The sequence below is a fragment of the Python bivittatus genome, unplaced genomic scaffold (genome assembly GCF_059951505.1).
Source record: "Python bivittatus isolate LINGU-HERP-01145 unplaced genomic scaffold, Pbiv_v1 ctg000080_np1212, whole genome shotgun sequence".
In the NCBI taxonomy this organism is placed as follows: Eukaryota; Metazoa; Chordata; class Lepidosauria; order Squamata; family Pythonidae; genus Python; species Python bivittatus.
Window position 1 is genome coordinate 2,421,218 of NW_028277035.1, and position 20,217 is coordinate 2,441,434.

Below are 20,217 nucleotides of genomic sequence, written 5' to 3' on the forward strand. Positions count from 1 at the left end.
TCCTTGATGGCCAAGCAGCACCCGTCAGGGAGAAGGTTCATAGTCCTTAGGGCATCCTTCTGGATTCACAGCTCCTGCTAGAACACCAGGTGGAAGTTGTCACCAGAGGGACTTAACTGGCATGCCAGTTGTGACCTTACCCTGGGCAGAAGAACCTAACTACAATACGTAACTCATTACTTCATCACCATCCAGTTAGACTACTGTAATGTACTTCCTTTGGGGCAGCACTTAAAGACTACTCAGAAACTACAATTAGCTCAAAATGCCACAGCTCATATATTTTCTGGCTCCTGGAGGCAGGAGTATATAACACTGGCTTTCCAGATCCTGCCTTGGTTGTCTATTGGTTTTTAAGTACAATTTAAGGCATTGTTTTTAACCTACAAAGCCCTTTATGACTTGGCACCTGGGCATCTGCGGGACTGCCTACCCCAACCAGTAGTGGCCTGAACAATGAGATCAACTAGGGAGAAGCTGGTATAAATCCCACAATTTCTGAAGGTCTGGGGGGCTGAAGCAAAAAGGTAGTGCTTTCATGTCACAGTGCTGACACTGTGGAACAACCTCCTGGCGGAGAATAGGTTAGTCCCTTCTTTGTCGACATTTTGGAAGTTGCTGAAGACAGGGTTGTTTCAGAGAGCCTTCCCTGATTTTATTATGCCATCTTTAATTCTCATTGTGTGTGTTTTTGTTTGGTGCTGTTTTTATTGTTGTCACTTGTGACATTTTTATGTGGTTTTACATCCTATCCTGGATGTTTTATACTGATTTACTGTATTCTATGTAAGCTGCTGAGAGTTTTGTGTAGGGGTAGAAATGTGTTTAATAAATGCATAAAATAAATAAGAATCTGGTACTCTAGAATTTAGAAATGAGTTAAGAAATAATCTGGAAGTAACAGAATGAAATTTACTAGATAGGTATAATGTTATTCATTTAGGAAACAAAAATCAAATCCACAGGTACTGAGCAGAAATATTTAGTTGGTAAAGGTACTTATAAAAACATTTTTGGATTAAAAACTGAATATGAGTCAGCAGTGTGATGTGGATGGGAAAAGGATAAATACAATTTTAGGCTACATCAACTAAGCATGGTCTCCAAGTAACAGGAAGTAATCATTCCACTTTAGTTGGATTCCATCTTGGGTACTGTGATGTTAGAAACTGTCAGCCCTTCGAGGTAGTCCAGACAAGAAGCATAAACCATGAGTACTAACACTACCTTTACTGTAAGGTTACAGTAACAGAATCTTGCAAGTCTGAAAGCATTTCTCTCCTCCTTTACTTTTACTTTCCAGGAAACTAGGGAGGGCCCCTTCTGAAACACTTTCCATGCCTCTTTTCCTTCTGTGGGTTGAAATACCTTTGGCATGACCGTTGTCTAAGCTGCGGCTCTTTCTCCTTTTTAAAATTTATTTATTTATTTACACACACACAGTGCATGTGTGTATGTATGTGTGTATACTTTTTATTAAAAACATTTTTAAAAGAATAAAAACAATACAAATTTTGAAAGAGAAAAATAAGTAAAGTAACATATACGTGAAAAAAAGTGCAAAGAAAGAAATAGAAAAGAAAAAGTTTTAAAGAAGCTGCTTCCAGTCTTAACAGCAGTCACAAGTACATATATATTTTACCCTCTCTAAGGTTACAACATAATTTCCTTCTTTCCATAATCTACCCTTTCTAATCATCAAACCCATAAATCACAAGTTCATTTTTTTCTTTTTTCAGCAAAAAATCCATAAGAGATTTCCAGTCACTAATGAATGTAGTTATTGTCCTTTCTCTAATCAAGCAAGTCAATTTTGCCATCTCTGCTAATTATGTCATCTTCACCAGCCATTCCTCTGTTGTGGGTATTTCAGAGTTTTTCCATTTTTATGCATATAATAATCTTGCAGCAGTTATCATATATAAAAACAATTGTTGTGGCTCTTCTTCCTGACTCCCAAGGTCATTCCCACACAGCATTACAGAAACCCACTTTAAGAAGAATTCAGAGAAACTGGAACAGATTCAGATAAGGGCAACAAGACTAAAAACTAAGTCTTATGAAGAGAAATTGAAGGACCTAAGCATGTTTAGTCTTGAGAAGAGAAGACAAAGAACATGATAGTACTCTTCAAATATATGAAAGGAAGCTCCAGAAGCAGATTGAAACCCATTTCCCACTGTTTCAGAATGCAAGACATGAACTAATGTTGTTGTGTTACAAGAAGACAAATTCTGATTGAATTTTAGAAAAAACTTCCAACAGTAAAAGTAGTTCAACAACATAATCAGAGAAATGGTGGGTTCCCATTTCCTGAAAGCATTCAATGGGAGCCAGTTTGTGATCTGTCAGGGATGCTTAAATTTGAATTCTTACACTAAGAATTGAAACTGATGTCTTCTGTAGTGCCTATATGATTCAGCCTCTGTCATGACTGAACATACACATATATAAACGTGTAATACTCAGCCTCATGAGATAAACTGTTGATCCAATTTGCCAACTCTAAGGAGGCTTGTCATCAGCAGCACACACAGCAGAATTCATTAGGCAGACAAATATTGCATTATTTTATCCTCCAATGGTGAAAAATTAATGTACAAGATGGTCCTTGTTTAACAATCACTCGTTCAGTGATCGTTCAAACTTACAATGGCACTGAAAAAGTGATGGTTATGACCAGTCTTCATCTTTAAAGCCATCATAGCATCCCATGATCATTATTTGTGACCTTCCCTGCCAGCTTCCGATAAGCAAAGTCAGTGGGGAAGCCAGCAGGAAGTCGCAAGTTGCAGTCACGTGAGGTTCTCGCTTAATGACCTGTACAATCCTTGCTCAATGATGGCAACCAGGACTGCCAGAACTGCTGTCCTAAGTGGTGTGGTCATGTGTTTTCCAATTTACAACTATATCGCTTAACGACTGAGTTTCCAGTCCCAATTAGTGTCATTAAGTGAGGACTACCTGTAATATCCTAAATATATCATTTAAAATTCAGTAACCATGAGCAAAAGCCCTTTGTGCCTGCATGAACCAAAGGTAGAGTAGTTACAAGTCTGACCATTAGGTTGGTGAAGGGGGTCTGCACAAGACATTCAAAACTTTGCTTGCTAATGGTCTTAGGATCAATGAACTGCTACCTAGGACAGCGGACCTCTGAATATCCTATGGAAGAATGCCTAAGAAATTCCTTCTGGAGATCATATTCTTGGAGAACGATGTCTGCTACATTCTTGGTGTTCAGAAAGAAGCAACCTAACAACAGAGGATGCCTATATTTATCTTGCAATTCATTATCACCTGACAGGAAAGCATACAGGAAAAACAAGTCTGCAATCATTGCTACAGCATACCACTACATAAACACAATGCCAAGATTGCTCTGCACTGTAATGGAATGTTCATATGAGCTGACCTGCTACTGGGGAAAATGGCATTCAAAGAAGAGAAAGCTACCTTAAGCAGGAAGAGCTCTTTTTTAAAGTCGCTGGGATTTTTATACAGAGAATTGTTTATTAATGAAATGGTATACAAGAGTGCATTGCTTATTACATATTTTCTTTGGAATAAGCAAATAACTCCATGATTTTGGCTTTAAAAGCAGCATCCAAGTGGAGGATGAGAGTAGTTCTCCAAATCGCCACAATTTATAAATGGAAAAGCTAATGCAGAATGCACAACTTCTTACTAAATCATCAATTTCCAGAATATGCTCCTCCCTTAATTTTTATACAGATTTCACTGTGTTATTGTAGGATTTTTTTCAATGCTTAATAGGCACTGCAAAGGAAATCCACATCTAAAAATAGGCACTGCAAAGGAAGTCTATATCTAAAAATGTCAACATGTACAATTTGGAAAAAATAAGTCTCCTTTACCTGTAATCCAAGCCACTATTAATTATTAAAATCATATGTTCTTTTGTAACCCAAAATCTTTCCTAACCATGCAGCGGCACACTTTTTTTTTTCACACTAAATCCTGAAAACTTAATAAGATTTTTCCCAATTCAAACCCTTCAGGTTGCAAAAACGTTTATTCATGATTGAAGAATGGTTCAGAATGGCCCAGAACTCTAAGGTTTTTATGAAGAAAATTAATTGCTGTTTTCAAATTTTTATAGATGTTAATATAAATACTGAAGATTAAAGAGTAAACCCTTGATTCAGTGGACTAGTGAGGAAGAGAAGGAGTTATATCAAATTGCAAATGTGATTTTTTTGAGCCTAAAACACACAATACTCCCTTACACAAGAATACTGTATGAATAGTGAAATGATACTATAGCGACATACTATATTATTGTCTTTGAAGAAGTGCATAACATTTTTCACCGCTCTTGGATTAGGTGACTTGCTAATAATGATTAGTTTTAATCTATGTGATCCATCAGCATTTACACAAATTAACACCATAAATCATATTCTTGCTTTTGTCCTGGAACTGACATTTCACATTTGAAGGCCTGAGTGTTCTTGGGGAGTGAATGCCAGAACTAAGCATTTTCACTGACTTACAAATTGTGGGAGTATGACACCTTCATAATCAATTAGGTTTTTAAAATTTTTCATGAATGGTTTTATCTCCACCTTAGGACATTCAAAACTTTGCTTTCTAATATTCCTTGCCTTTTACAATATTGCCAAAGCCATCCATCATTAGCTCTGAAACTTAATTTCATGTGGTTTGCTACTGTATTAGTTTCAGAGCTTAGTTCCACTCCACATGCATTAATATCATATGAACTTTGCTGAACATACACTTTGACATTTTTCCTGTAACATTTTTATATATTTTCTTGCCCTAGCTACAGCTTTCTTATTGTAAAATCTACATTATCCATTCATAAAAAAATATTAAACTTTTGTTTTGCTTCATAATTATCTGGAACAATTTGTTTCTTTACACCTTACTCATCACAAATGCATGGAACAAATACCCCAATTCTAATTTTTAACCAATTTTTTTTACTCTCTCTTTTTTTCACCCCTCTTTAAGCTGTGATTGATTAAATACTTATGAAAGAATGTAGACCTGGCCTTGGGAAGGGACCAATGAAGTGTTAAGGGAGGAGAAACAGCAGCTCAGTCCTGGGAAAGTGGAAAGTGTGAGAACTAAGCTCAAAATAACTCTGCTTTGATTTTGTTTAAGATTAAGATATGGTGCAGAGAAACTCTCAGAGGCTTTCAAGACTCAGTTACTATACCCTACAACGATAAAGAGCATTTCTAGAATCCCTGCTACTCTTATTTCTTGACCTTGCCTACCTGAACACCAGTACTTGCAACAGTTGATTAACAGAGATGCAAAATGATATTTTATGCACTGAGAACTTCAAGAAGCAAGACAGCCATTAGTAACACTGAGGTCATTAATGTGCAGAATGAAAAAAATATATTCTGCACGTGTGCAGAAAGAAAGAAAAACTGTGTAGAGTGCAACAGTTAATACTCATTTTTGAGAAAAAGCAGCAAGTGTTACCCTGACTGATTTGCCTAACAACAGCCAGGTTTTCACAAGTCCCTGGACAGGAGCATGAGAGCCATCCCCATCATGAGGGGCAAGCTTTTCCAAAGGAGGGGAACCTGCACAGAGAACACCCACCATCATGCCCCTCATAATACCTCTTGACAGAATATGAATACAAAATATAAAATTAAAGTGACAAACCCAAGTGCTGCATTTCATTCTTATTTATTTATCTTCATTACGGTCAGAAAACAGAAAATAATAAATAAAAAACAATAGCACCATACAGAAAACATCCATTTTCAGCACTTTCTATGTATGGGTGTATAGTATTCTAACATACTATTTATTATGTTAGAAGAATGTATAAGTACACTAACTCCAGAAAAGGATTACATTGCTTCGACAATAGTTCTCAAAAGTTCATGAGCTCTACCCCATATGTGACGCAAAAGAAAAAAAAATCATATTTATTTTGATATAAGGCTAGCAATTAGCATTCAAACTTGATCGATTTTATGTATTTATGAGATCTATTCCCATATTTCTGCCAATGCATAGAGTATATGACTAAGCGCATTTGCCATTTATAATTTAAAATATTAAAAATAAAGCATATATTACAAAGTATCATAAAATAAGAAAAACAGCCCATGAAAGTAAAAGTAGGCTATGTGATGCCTACGGGCAACATTTTTTATGGACACCTACTTCAGCATCTACCAATCTCCCCTGAATCTCAATTTAACAAAGCACTGGTGTCGAGTATTTTCTTTATTCAAAAGAACATTTCTGGACCTCCACATATCCACCGCTTTGTTTAGAAATATGCCCACATTTCCCCCAGTAAAAAGACAAGGTATCCTGGAGTGCTAGGGGAGGTAATGGGGAGCACTGTCCTTGATTTGTAAATGGGTGCTCTGTGATTCACCCTGCCCATAGTGACAGTCATTTGGTCAGGCTGCCTGATCCTGCAATACAAAAGCATTCAATTTCCGCCACCATCAGCAGCCAAAATCCATTTCCAAGTCAAATGCCACTAATACTACAGTTGGAGCTAGTCTGATTCCTTAGTTCCCATGAGATTTTAATTATATTACATGCTATTACATTGCCATTTTTGAACAGCTTTAACAATAAACTGGCAGCCAGGTCAAAAAGACTGAACCTCCAACAGACTTTTTCTTTGTGATCCCTTTCTTATTTTTTGCTGACATTTTGTACCTTTATACAAATTCAATTGCCTGAATTATGTTTTTGAATATATCTAATCTGAGTTATACTATAAAACACTGCTGAACAGAAAATTCAGAATAAAATAGTGATGCCAGTCTTGGACTAGAGGTTTCGGAATACACCATGTAGCAGGTTCAGCCCCAGAAACTCTGGAACAGAAACAAATGCTTCTTAGCGGAGTGGAACTTAGAACTTAGAATGTCATTTACTACGTGGAAGACAATATGATGCACTTCGTGCTGGATTTGCTTCAAGCAACCAAAACACTACTTGCTTTATTTTGAGATGGAAAGGAGCTTTTCTGAACAACTAGAGCAGTAACAGATACCAATGGAAGATCAAGAAAAGCTAGCAAGTGAACTATAAGGCCCCTTTAACTACAGTATCAGTGTGCTGTCAACAGAACAAATCATGTCACCTTTGATAATGTACTATAGAAGATGAAATACACATACTTTAAATAAACAAATTTGCCCATGATTGTTTGGGTTCAGAAAAAGAAATCTATACAGGGAGATGCTACACGCATGCTACAACTCTAAAATAATGCAAATGCAAATCAGCATTTGATTACTTTCAATGCACTTTATGTTTGGGTAAGTTTGGCAAGCCTTCATCTAAGCAGCTGCTTGAAAACCCTGGGGCAGAGCCCAGATAAACTTGTTTTGCTGATGACCTTGCTTTTAGCTGGCTTCAAAGAAAAGGCAGGTCTTTTTCCTGGTGTTCACAAGCTGAAATTAACTGCAAAACACATTGTCTTCTACCTTCCTCTCTGTGCCCCAGTGCTGCAAGGTGTGGACTGAGAACAGCAGAATGTCTTTCAAACAGTTTCAGAAAGAACTTAGTGCTATTGGTTACAAGCTATGGCTTAAGCTCCAGAGACTACCCAAAGCTGAACCGTTGGAGATTGTCTGTTTTTTCATTATTGTCTTGTTCATTGGTAAGTATCAAACTTCCTACATGCTTGCAAGTGATCCAGACTCAGCAGAATCAGCTACTGTGTTTGATAGGAGCTCTAAATAGTGTGCTGCTTCATTGGCTTATTCTGTAATTTAAATCTCTTCTGATTTGTTAAAGACTGTAAAGCTCAGAAGGAACTAAATGTTTTAGTTCACATTGTTATAATTCTACCATAGGACAGTCTCAAGTGTTTCTCTGTGTATAATGCGATACAGCAAAGCTTTTGAATATAATAACATATACAATATTTAGAGAGCCAGTTTGGTATAGTGGTGAAGGCACCAGGCTAGAAACTGGGAGACCGTGAGCTCTAGTCCCACGTAGGCACAAAGCCAGCTGGGTGACCTAGGGCCAGTGACTTTCTCTCAGCCCTAGGAAGGAGCACTTCTGAAAAACCTTGCAAAAAAAACTGCAGGGACTTGTCCAGGCAGTCTCTGAGAATTGGGCACAATCGAACGGATTAAAAAAAAAAATTAAGTTTCTCCAACTGGGTGGTTTCATATATGCAGGACTACAATGTCTACAATTCCAAATCAGCATGGTCAACAAAATAAGGATAACAAGAATAAGGCTCTTGATTTTAAAACTGTATGAGCATCTTTTTCTTCCAGGTCTATGATCACTCTCTAAGAGGTAGTCCTCATTTAGTGACCATTTGCAGTTACAACGGTGACAAAAAAAATAACTTTACAACCAATCCTTGCATTTATGACCTTCGCTGGACTGTAAAGCAAAGGAAAGCAGAAGTAAAATCACAAGCGCAGCTGTGGTTTCACTTAGTGACTGCTCTGCTTAATGACTGAGTTGCCGGTCCCAATTGTGGCCACTAAATGAGGACTACCTGTAATTGGAAACATGCATATCTCAGCATTATGCTGAAGTATACATGTATACAACTGCACATTTCCCAGTGTAAAAAGAGGGGACACTTGAAGTATTACAAAGCAGAGTGTGTGGAGCAATATGAAATGTCTATGGTGATCTCTCCATGGAACATGTTCACTTCTGAAATACCCTAACATGTACATGTGTGAACCAGCTCTGAGGTAGACCAAGAGGAGTATAACAGTTCACAGAACAAATGAACATTTAACTAAAGCCTGTTAATTTTGAGGAAGACAGCAGAAATAAAGGCAGCCATAGAACATGTTAAAGTGCCAAAAGGAGAGGCTGGCAGACAAGCCTGAATAAACCTAAGCAAAGTGCTGGGTCTATTCCTCCCCTTTTTCTATGTGGCAAGGATAAGATTTACTACAGTGGCAAAGGAAAGAGGAAAACCTAGCATCTGTAGGAAATGAAACTAAATCCAGTAAAATTCTCCTCTTGTCTATGCAGAAGGAGAAGGGTGCATAAACCCAACACTTTGCTTAGGCTTTGTCTGTAACGCATATTCATCTATAACTACCTCTCCCTTCACATCTCCTCACTGAGTGTGGCAGAATGCACAACAATTTTAATTCTGTGCAAGCCCAAGAAGCTGGACAATTAAAAACAATAAGCCCCGATCTATAATTTGAATATCAAAAGGAATAGATTCTATCAGCGGTATTTTGTTAAGCATTATAAGCAATCCCAGAAAATACTTTCAAAAGCTACATCTGGCCCATATCTGCTACACTCAGTGCATAGTGAGTTAGATTGGTTCTAATTTCTGGTCCATTTCCAAAGCCAATATTCGTTGTCTTCTTTCACCTTTCAGCTACAATGCTTTCAATGATGATCATAGCTTGCAGCTTTTGCTGCAGCCGCTGTGGCGATGGGAGTCCAAAACCGAAGGGCAAAAAGATTCACGTTCAGCCTGCAGCCCATTTATAAAGCTGAATTTTAAAAAGAATACAGAAGCTGGGGAAAGACTAGGAACGACTCCAAGATGGCACACCAATCCATGGAACATAATGGTAGACGAGGAGACAAAGCAAGAGAGAGAGAGAGGGAAGAAGAAATTAAACCTGAACACAAGACTCCATTTTACAACATGACTTTTGTATGGCAATGATGAAAATGCAGCATTTGCAGTATTCTTCTCTCCCCAACCTATCAAGACAATGCAATTTTAAAAATCCCACAGAACTCCAAGTATAAAATCTGGGCAAAAATGCAGAAGCAAGTTACCCCAGATTTAATTTCTGCATTATAGCCAAGGAAGCTCCAGAGAGACCAAGATATGGGCAAGCATTCAGCAGAATGAAGTTTAACACGAGCATGGTTTCCCCTTGCTGCTGAACTATTTAAAGCCAAGTTAACCAGAGCGCATGATGTCTAAGCAAGTCATTCATTCAGAAAATGATGCAGACTTGAAGCTGACAAACAAGTTCAGAGACAGCAAAGAAAAGCAGCAACAAATTCTCTGTGCTTTTATTAAGAGAATAAACTGTCTTTGTGCTGTCAAAGAGAGCACATATATTACTCGCTGTAGCTGTTGTCTACCCAGGGATGAAAGCTGAAGGGATACGATAATGCTCACAATGCTGTATTGTTTCTTGTCTTAAAAATGTCGGTCTTTTTTAATATTTTGGTGTCTTCTGTTTAAACTTTGCATATGGCAAATCCTTAATTCAAAGAAAAGGGAACAAAAGAATCATTTGGCTCTATTATTGGGCTTAAGATTTATATATATGTCCTCTACGAATACTCCTGAGAATAATTTATAGTTGTGGTAGGTTCTTGTTATATTTAAGGCAGTTAAAATATAAAATATAACTACCAAAGGGGGGAAAAAAGACAGCTCTTGGACTGTATGCATGGAAGAGGCATTGTAACAGGGATTCTTCCTACCATTCACTGAGGCTTGCAGTTTAATCCTTCACCCCCTTCATTGGGGCCTGTGGTTTAAGGTGCATTTATACACCAAGAGATCAGACAGTGGAAGCAGGTTTAATTCAGGAAATGCGTGCAACAGCTGGACAATAGCATTACACCAAACAGTAGAGCAAAAACATAACCAAGAACGAGCTACCCAGCTACAGCTTACAACAGAGTACAGATCCCTTTCCAAAGAGACAGATCTTTTATGTACAGTACGCAGTTTCCGCTTCAGTGGATTTCAAAGGGAGTTACATGTGTACAAAAGAGAAACAATGGCACTTGACCTGTGTAAGTAGAAATAGAAAAGTTGGTGGTGGATAAGAGGATGGAAGAATTGAACTTTAACCTAGCCTTCTCCAATCTACTGCTCTGTAGAGGTGTTGGACTATATCTGTCATCACTCCCAGCTAATACTGCTGGGGATTATGGGTGACATACTCCAATACGTTTTCAGGGCAGCACATGTATTCATTTTGATACTACGTCTGTCATGATATTTAAGAGCCATTAAGATTTGATCAGTGAAAATGGGCAACTGAAGCCTTCTCTCCCACTTCACAAATTGCGACCAGCACGTGTTTAGACTGACAGCCTGAATGTTTCCATCCTTTCCTATCACTGATAAAGACTGTATTTGAACTCATTGACCAGAACTCTCTTATTCCCTGAAACACATCTATTATGTCTTTTTCTCTGTTTTGAAAGATGGAAGCATCAAACAATACTTTACAATAACTATCAGAAAGCAGGGGAGTTTTTCAAAGAAATGTAGTATAACCATACTGTAATTTTGCAAGAAAGCTTAAAATAGGATGTTTTAGGACAATATGTCATCAGATACGTTAAATCAGCAAAGCTGAAATTCTACAGTCTCTGAAATGCACTCTTAGGGACCATAGGATTTTTTCATCTCCCTCTCTAAGCACAGACAGAGAGAAAATTTCAATTTCAGGTTTTCACCTGTCACTGTAAAACCATCCACTTCCTCCTAACGTTGGAGCTATGGTGTTGGAAGAAGGAGAGAGAAAGGACAATTGAAAGGGTGACATGAGCAGACTGGGCACTGACTCTGCAGGCCTAAACTGCAGGATCCATTTTATTTTCTGCTCAATAAGTACTAATTCAATGATACAAATGCACTTTTTTGTCCCGGCCCTGCCATTTTTGGGTGTGTAACTTTTGATGGTATACGTATACAGGCAGTCCCCGGGTTAAGAACAACCAACTTATGGACAACTCATACTTACAAACAGGCTGCCTATTACTAAAAATGGTGGATGGCATTCTCCTGCCTCAAGCCGACAAATGGCTGAAGCCGCACGATGTTTTCATGAACTGCTGAAGCTGCGCGTTTTTAATATAACAGCAGTTTTTCAGCGGTTCATAAAAACTGCAGCTTCAGTGGTTTGTCGGCTCAAGGAAGGAGAACACCATTCACCGTTTTTAGTAATAGGCAGCCCATTCATAAATACAAGTTCCGACTTACGTACATATTCGAGTTAAAGACAGACTCAAGAACAGAACTCGTTCTTAACCTGGGGACTGACTGTATACACGTATACAAGTAGGCACCTGCACACATTTCTTGGAAGGAGGAGAAATCTCCAGAATTACAGCTGGAATTAGCAACAAAAGGGTGAGAAGCTGTGGAAGCTGGACACTGCATGGATTTTTGTTTGTTTATAATTGTTTTCCTCTAGCTACTGTTTCTTTTGAGGGGATCACCTTAAATTCAGAGTCATACCCCTTTGGGGTAAATACGGTAGTTACCTGTTACCACAATAGACAATCTCATAGATCTCTAGTAATATCCTATGATTCCACATTTTTGAATGATATAGATTAATAAGCCCTTAGATATTCTGGTTCAGCACTTTAGGTATGCTGAATATATATGTCATATGTCAACTAAAACTGTATACCTTTTTGACTCAAGCTTAGAGCAATGTACCAGTTATATACTGTGCCTGAAAATATTTAATTCTTCCAAATTCCTGCAATCCCAGGCAAGTTACAATACCAGATTTATCAAGCCTCAACCAAGTTGCTATGCAGTACTGCTGCATTAAGGTAAGATTAAAGTTGTTTTTCAGTTTTTTCTTAGCGGGGGGGTGGGAAACTTATGGCCCAGACACGTAGAACTATAATTGGGAGGCACCTCAGTCAACACAAGTAATTATCAGAGATACAGGGAGCTGCATTTCAGCAACATCTGCCAGTAAGTTCTATTTCTATACACTATGAAGAGTGATGAAAAGCCACCAGTATATTTATTTTGGGTGTGCACTGTTTCAGAAGTCACTCCCTTGTGCAAATGACAGGAATAAGAAAACAGCTTCAGCAATCACTAAGACACAAAGATTAACTTGATTTCAAACATGGCTGCTTTTTTATAATTGCACAGCTGCCAGACATTTAGAGAGAACAAGTTAGCTAAGCAAAACGATCCTATAGCTAAATCATTACCCAGATTTCTGATTATACAATTCAGTGCACTAAAGAAAAAAAAATCTGTACAGTATCCTGAATAAATTCAAACCAAGTACCACACTGGAGAAATGCTGGATGAAAGGAAATTGAAATCAAATAACTGTTTTAAGGATTAGGGAGGAAGTCTTACGGGAGAAAGTGTTCAACCCTTTTATTGGACACATCTGCTTTTCTCACAAATCTATTCAGAGATTTCAGGGAGAAAAGGAACAAAGTACGAGTTATACTGAGAAAGGCCCAGCAAGGAAAAAATTAAGCACCTTTTTCCAAATAGTAGGTCCGCAGGTCAGGTCAGAGAAGGCATGTGAGACAGTTAATACCATGTTTGTTTGTTTCTATAAGAAAAGTCTAGTGTATACTTACTTGTCATCATTCACTCTAATTATCTCCTTCATTTTGGGTGGATTAATGTTTTTGTTTTAAACTTCTGTAAAAGATTTATTGCTCTAACATGAAATTATAAAATACATTCAGCACCAAAAGCTAAATTATGGCCATATACTTTATAGAAATAATTTATAGAAATAATTGCCTGCTCAAGGAGCCACCTATGTATGAAATGTTATAATCATTCCAGATGAAAAGTCAATAAAGCAAACATCCACTTGCTATTTAATAAAAGTAGAATCCCATCAAAAAGGGAAAAGCTATAACTCTCAAAGAATGCAAATTCCCAAACACAGATTTTCCCTGTATTTACAATATTTCCCTGTAATATTTGCTTCCATAATTCAATCTAACCAAAATTTCTATATTAACACTTCACTCACCTAAAGTATTCTAATGTAGCCTTAAATAGAAACTACAACCTCATATATTCAGATTTTCAATTAACAAAGTTTTATTCTTTCTTAGATTAACTGGATAAATGCGAAGGAACAGGCAACAGAATTATCCCTGAGCATTATAAAGCATGTAGAATAATACATAGTTTTACAAAATAAAAATAAAACCCACCCCTAATTATACTTTTGAATTATCTAGAATTGTGCAGAAAAGAAATTTCAGTCAAAATGTCAGATACTCCAGCAAAAGCAAATGAAGCACTGCAAATGATTAGGAAAGAGGCTAAAAGTAAAACCACAAATATAATACTATACTTTATATAATCTTTTGCTGTGGGTGCACTAAAAATACTGAACAAACTTTTGTCTTACTGTAAGAGAAAGAAAACCTGGAGAAGTTGCAAAACCCAACACCAAAAGTGATTAAGGGACTTACTGAAGGATTCCTCAGTTTAAGCATCTGGGCTTAAATTTTGCTTAGAAGTAAACACAACTTGAACCTGGGTCCCCCCATTCTCGTCCAGAATCTTTACTGCAAATCCCGCTTTTATTGTATTTATCTTTATAATGTATAAGAAAAGAGATAATCTAGGACCACAATTTACTTCCCAGCAAACTGGAAAATTATGAATGTTTTCCAGAGTGTGTTTTCTTTTAGACAAGTTCTACTCAGTGCATTAATCAATACTTCAAATCACGGCTAAAATGAATTCTTCAATAGTATTTATAACAATAGAGTTACAAGATAACCCTGTCTCCTAGAAACTTCTGTACAGGAGGGGAAGTAATCTGTCCGTGTGTTAATAATTTACGAAAGAACAAATAACTATATTCGATATTATATGTTTGTAATTCATATAACTGAAATAAGGTCTTTCAGCAGACACGAATGCATTGGGTAGACTTCCACAGAAGGAAACCACGTATAGTACAGACAAAATCTACACAAAGGTGAGAACAGAGTCATTCTTCTTTTATATTCCTCAAGTTTATTAGAATTATTACAACTAAACGGTTGTCTTATAAGGATTTGGGATTTGAAGTGATTTCTGTTGGCACAGTTGTCATCATTTTATAGGAAGTTTTCTGGGATTACTAGAAAAGTCCTGTAGGCTTACAGATGACTTTTTAGAAAGGCCTTTTGCTGCTTCTATCTGGCTGAATGAAGTAAAAAATAAATGATCCTTTCAAAATAAAATGTGTAGCACATTAAGGAAGCTTCATGTAAATATAGTCACTAATGATGCAGATAAATGACAACTCGGCCACATTTCAAACATTCAAACTGAGTATGTCTCTAGAAGAGAGAAATTATTTACATTCTACTTAATCCCTTCTTGTTCCAAATGCAGATATAGGGCAAAATTTGGAAAGCAAGACTAGATACAAACAGGCTGAATTCAGATAATGTTTAAGTCTCAGTCTTTAATTAGTTCACTTTATATTTACTGATTCACTGCATAATTCATATGTCCTTTCAATGAAAACAGAAGAGGGGAATTAAATGTGAAAGTGGCTTAAAACACACACACACACACACACACACGTAACAACAGTACATGTAAACAATCTAATCTGAAAGCGAATGAAGAGTTTGAACCTATGAGGTTTTAAGCAGCTAACCCATTAATTTTACCCAAAGCGATTTTGGAAGTTTCTGTCAAAATTATTGTATGATCATTGACATGTTATCATTTTTTAAAAACGAACATTTAGCACTGAGATCATTATCCCTGTCACTTAAAAAGTAAAATGCTAATTGTGAGAAATTTCTGTTTGAAAGGTAAAATACTAACATTTGTGAGACACAGGAAAAATTATGCCCAGCAGTATCAGCTGATACCCTGCATTCACTATTGTTAATGCCAGGGAGGAATAGCTGAGTTGCTCACACATCACACGACACATCACAATGCCTGATTTAGCCATCATACTAAGTCATGGTTGGTTTAAACATGGTTTAGTGAATAAACCAGAACTGGATGGATTAAGCCAAAAAACAACCAAAACACATTATTGCTTAGTGCAATGTGAAATGCCAGTCAGCCTGCATTCATGTTATAAGGCAAAATAGCAGAATACGGTTAGCAGCCTACCAGCTTTCAGCAGTATGTATCAGATTTGTTCATAGTAGGAAGCAATCAGTACGGTACTTCAATCATCCAATTTTTCCCTAATCTATTTTAACATTTATGCCAGTGTTGTCCAAACTTGGCCACTTTAAGATGAGTGGACTTCAACTCCCAGAATTCCCCAGCCAGCCATGCTGGCTGGGGAATTCTGGGAGATGAAGTCCACTCATCTTAAAGTGGCCAAGTTTGGACCACACTGATTTATGCTATGACCACCATAATATTATGGGGCAGCATGTTCTTCACCTTAGCTAGGTATGTTGCAAGCAACAAGATTAAATATCTTTTCGCATACACTGTTAAAAGGAATGAAAGTAAATATTTAAGATTTCCAATGAAGAATTACTTAAACATCTAAAAACTTTATTTGGATACCTAGATTTCTCAGGCAGGCTACTTGCACTTAAATTGTTAACCATTTAGTACATGGGCGAGGGGCTTCTCCTATGTGGCTCGCAGGCTACAAAACTCACTGTCAAAGGAGATACCTTTGGCCCCCTCTCCCAATAACGAAGAAAATGGCAAAAATGCATCTCTGTGGTCAAGCTTTTCATTGTTAATTGGTTTTAATGATATTTGTATTCCGACTTTAATTGATTTTAATTAGATTGATTTTGCTACTATATTTACTATTTTCTATATTTGTAATTATTGTAAGCCACCTGAGTGTCTATACAAGTCTAAAGGAAAGGTATAAATGTAATAGTAAATAAATAAAGTTAATCGTTTTTTCTGTTTCAATATCCCTTTGGGCACTAAAGTCATCAACGGAAGGCTAACATTACTCAGTGAAAGGCAAGCTGGACAGGAGTACAACCAATAGAAGCCCCTGAAGGTAGATAATAAAGTGGGACTTGACTTCCAGAATACAAAAATACTTCACATAAATCTAATACAAAACACGGCAATTCATTCTCTATAAAATATTATATGTATATTTATACAAGCATACAAATATGTACATTACTATTTTGGGTCTCCAAAACAATTACTAGGACAAAATATCTTTCTATACCAGGCTGCATTTCTGACAAACCAACAGCAGTATAAAGTAACAAGAAGCCGAAACTTGTCTTTCTCAGCACCAAAGATATCTTTACTTCTCCAGACTTTTAACCTTTAGTATCCAGCTTTGATTCAGTGGGAGGAACTAAGGGAGCCTCTGATGATTTCTACAAGCCCTAACCTCTGACTCTCACCAACTTTAAATGTTTAGTCCCTTGTAAGGCTTTAAATAGAGAAGCTTTATTTATTTATTGCAAAAGACAGATGGGCAGCATTCCTCTGGTAGCATGTACTGTAATTCAAAAGTCCTTTAGCTTTGCTGTAGCTGTATCTAGTGACCTTATTCCTCTAGCAATCTCTGCTTAGTGCTTTTATTATTTGCTAGCCATCCTGGAAATATTTTGACTGAAAAATGCTTTTAAAGCATTGTCAATTAATAAGTATACATGTACATCTCATTTCTTGCATTCTTCAGGGCCTGGAAACAATGCCAGCTGCAAAGCAACTTCTAGAAGATGTGAAAACTCGGATTCTGACAGATGACTGGGCTCTTGGGGGACTGGTGGTGATGGTTTCATTCTTCACTATCATCATTGTCCTCATTTTGTTTGCTCTGATCTTTGGCTGCTGTTCAACTCAAAGGAATAAACTAGGTTCTGTGTAAATCATCAGATCACCCCCCTTTACAGAATTTGAATTACAGTGCTGAGTGACTAAGCAGTATTAAGAGCTGCTTCTTCTTGCTGTTTATATTTTGAGTTTAGAAATGAATGGAGCAGAGAAGAAACTGATGCTGCTGAGCCAGGTAACCAGTCACTGTCTGAGGGCTGACTCCAAATGAAACCTACATTAAACGACCATGTTTCTGCTCTGTTTTTGATTCAAGGATAGTGTCTGTTAGCAATGGAAAATTCATTAATAAATAGCTGTGGTCTCAGAATTCTACATTTAATCATTCAAAAAGTAGCAGTCAGTTTTAGACAATGGTTCAGATTATGTCTTATATTCTAATTTTTCTAAAGACAATATACTTAACTTTTTTCTCTAGCGAGCAGTTTATTTAATCATATGTTACTCTAAACTTTTATTGTTAAAGGCCCTGAGAGTTGGTTAGTTTCCAGCATCTGTTACATCTAAAATCAATGTTATTAACAAAAAAATCAAATTGTTTTTTAAAATAAAAAAATAGCCCTAACCCTTTATACAATTTAGTCAGTAGTCCAAGTAGATATGCTGTAATATTTTTCATACAACATACATATGTATCCTTACATAGACAAGGTAGATTATCTTCCACAGGTACTTAGATGCTACATCTGAGCAACACAGGGCCAGGCAAATGTTGATTTCATGAAAAATTTCACCAACACTGATAATGCCCCTACATTTGGAGCTATTATGGATAGCTAGGAAACAATGAAAAGATTCTTCTCATTCTAAATGGGCCTCATTTGCCATTCATTCAGTACATAGCCAAATCTGATTAAAATAGTACATATCCAATGCCATCCCAACCAGTATGTAACCTTGAATTGCTAGGACCACTCAAGAATAGGAGAAAAAATGACCCTGAAGCAGCTACAGAGACAAGAAAAGTTCTCTTCTATTGAAATCTGAAGCTGTCAGGTTAGATTGGGAAGTTGAAAAAAAATCCTGGAAGAAAACAACAGCAAGCCATACTATTGCCAAAATAACTATGCAAATTGCCAAAATAACTATGCAAGTGCAACTATATAGTCACAAAGTCTTGACTTTTTATTCTTATTCTATCTTAATATGAAGGAAGTTAACAAACTTGTAAGCGCTCTGTAAATGTATGCAATTTGTTATCACTGATCATGCTGTATCTTCAACTGAATGAAGGTACAGATCCAGAAAAAGCTTGTGAACCTCTTTATTACAGTCCTAAGGTCAACCTTCAGTCACACCCATCAAAACTAGGTAAGAAAATATCTCTACCCACAAATCTGCAGTAATTTCTGCAGTAATTACTGAATATAGCAGCTACTGTTTTACATTAGGAACACTAAGTCCTGTGGGTAGAGTAGAGATATTATGACTGTCTACCATTATTGCCTGGCTTCTGTGTCTCTTCCCCTGCAAAAATACATAAAATGCTCTCTAGAAATCAAACAGTGGCACTCTAGATTACAGACATACCTATATTTTCCTATATTTAGCAACCTATATGTTACTGTCTTCACTGCAAAAGTAAGTTCCTCATGGCTCCAACAGCACAATTTATTTTAAATACAGAATTCTGTTTAGTACAATTCTGCAGTAATTTCTGCAGTAATTACTGAATATAGCAGCTACTGTTTTACATTAGGAACATTAATTTTTCATTCTCAAGCTTCATACTTGAGGATTAGGCTTCATACCCTCCTTTTTTTTTTTTCAAAGAAGAAAAGGTTCCAAAAATGATAACATAGAGAGCAGGCTTCTCACAGATCTTCTGAAGAAAAAGTTGGTAGAACATAGGCCCCTTGTGCTACCAGCCCCACCCTGGCTCCACCCATCTTGTCAAATAATAAATTACCACATTATGTATCTGTAGCACAGAAGATAAAGCCTCCAAAGGCCAACAGACATTTATCCATCCTATCTAAGCACCCGGCCATACTTACCCAAGATTTTCAGAGAAGGCGATCATAGCCTCAAAGTCTTTCATCACAGTTTTATCAGACTCCTTCAAGGCACCTCGTTTCTCCTGAGGAAATATAAAACTATATAAACAAAGCTATCTGTCCTGAAGCACTGAATTCAGAAAACCATTCATTCACAAAAATATCACATTATCTTTAATTGCATAATGGTGCTATAAACAAACATGCATTTTATTTAAACTCTATAAAAGTACTGTAGCAATCTGAAATCATAATTTTTGCGGGCATACCTCCCCTCCATATAAGAATGCAGCAAATAAGTCTTCTCACATTTTTATCTCACTATTACTATCAATTGCAACATATTACTTGTGAATAAATAAGAGGAGCCAGCTATGTGTGTGCTCTTTACTTTTGTAAAGAGTAGAACCTACCTCCATATTGGATTTGTCTATCTGCATATTTCCTATGTTTGTTGTGCTAAGAAATATAATATGTGTTAGAAATCCATAGAAAAAGTTTTGGATGGTACCATGAAGCCATGAATCAGCTGCAGCTTCCATGTAAGTTTTTTGGGAAATATATAAAAAAACTGGAGAAGATGGAAACAAAGCTGTATTCGAGCTGTACTGTGTGGGGAGTAGAGCCAACAAAAAGAACGGGAAACCACAGACAGCTTCATTCTGCATCTTGCTAGGGAGGAGGTAACGTGTTTAATACGTTCTAATT

General features: G+C 36.9%; 2 protein-coding genes across 8 annotated transcripts in view; one reads left to right on the forward strand and one right to left on the reverse strand.

The window, feature by feature from the left end:
- The window catches only part of SMIM5 (small integral membrane protein 5), a 28,217-nt gene extending 8,938 nt beyond the window's left edge, over positions 1 to 19,279 (forward strand). For all 4 annotated transcript variants that reach the window (XM_088133344.1, XM_088133345.1, XM_088133342.1 and 1 more), the window contains 4 exons: positions 7,489 to 7,645; positions 9,365 to 15,945; positions 16,063 to 16,712; positions 17,358 to 19,279. In XM_088133344.1, the coding sequence (XP_087989470.1) occupies positions 7,519 to 7,645; positions 9,365 to 9,480 (243 nt within the window). In that variant the 5' untranslated portion in view covers positions 7,489 to 7,518 and the 3' untranslated portion in view covers positions 9,481 to 15,945; positions 16,063 to 16,712; positions 17,358 to 19,279. The remainder of the gene's footprint in view (positions 1 to 7,488; positions 7,646 to 9,364; positions 15,946 to 16,062; positions 16,713 to 17,357) is intronic.
- Positions 1 to 20,217, reverse strand: part of RECQL5 (RecQ like helicase 5) — a 74,176-nt gene that overhangs the window by 39,173 nt on the left and 14,786 nt on the right. For all 4 annotated transcript variants that reach the window (XM_088133339.1, XM_088133338.1, XM_088133337.1 and 1 more), the window contains one exon: positions 19,510 to 19,592. In XM_088133339.1, the coding sequence (XP_087989465.1) occupies positions 19,510 to 19,592 (83 nt within the window). The remainder of the gene's footprint in view (positions 1 to 19,509; positions 19,593 to 20,217) is intronic.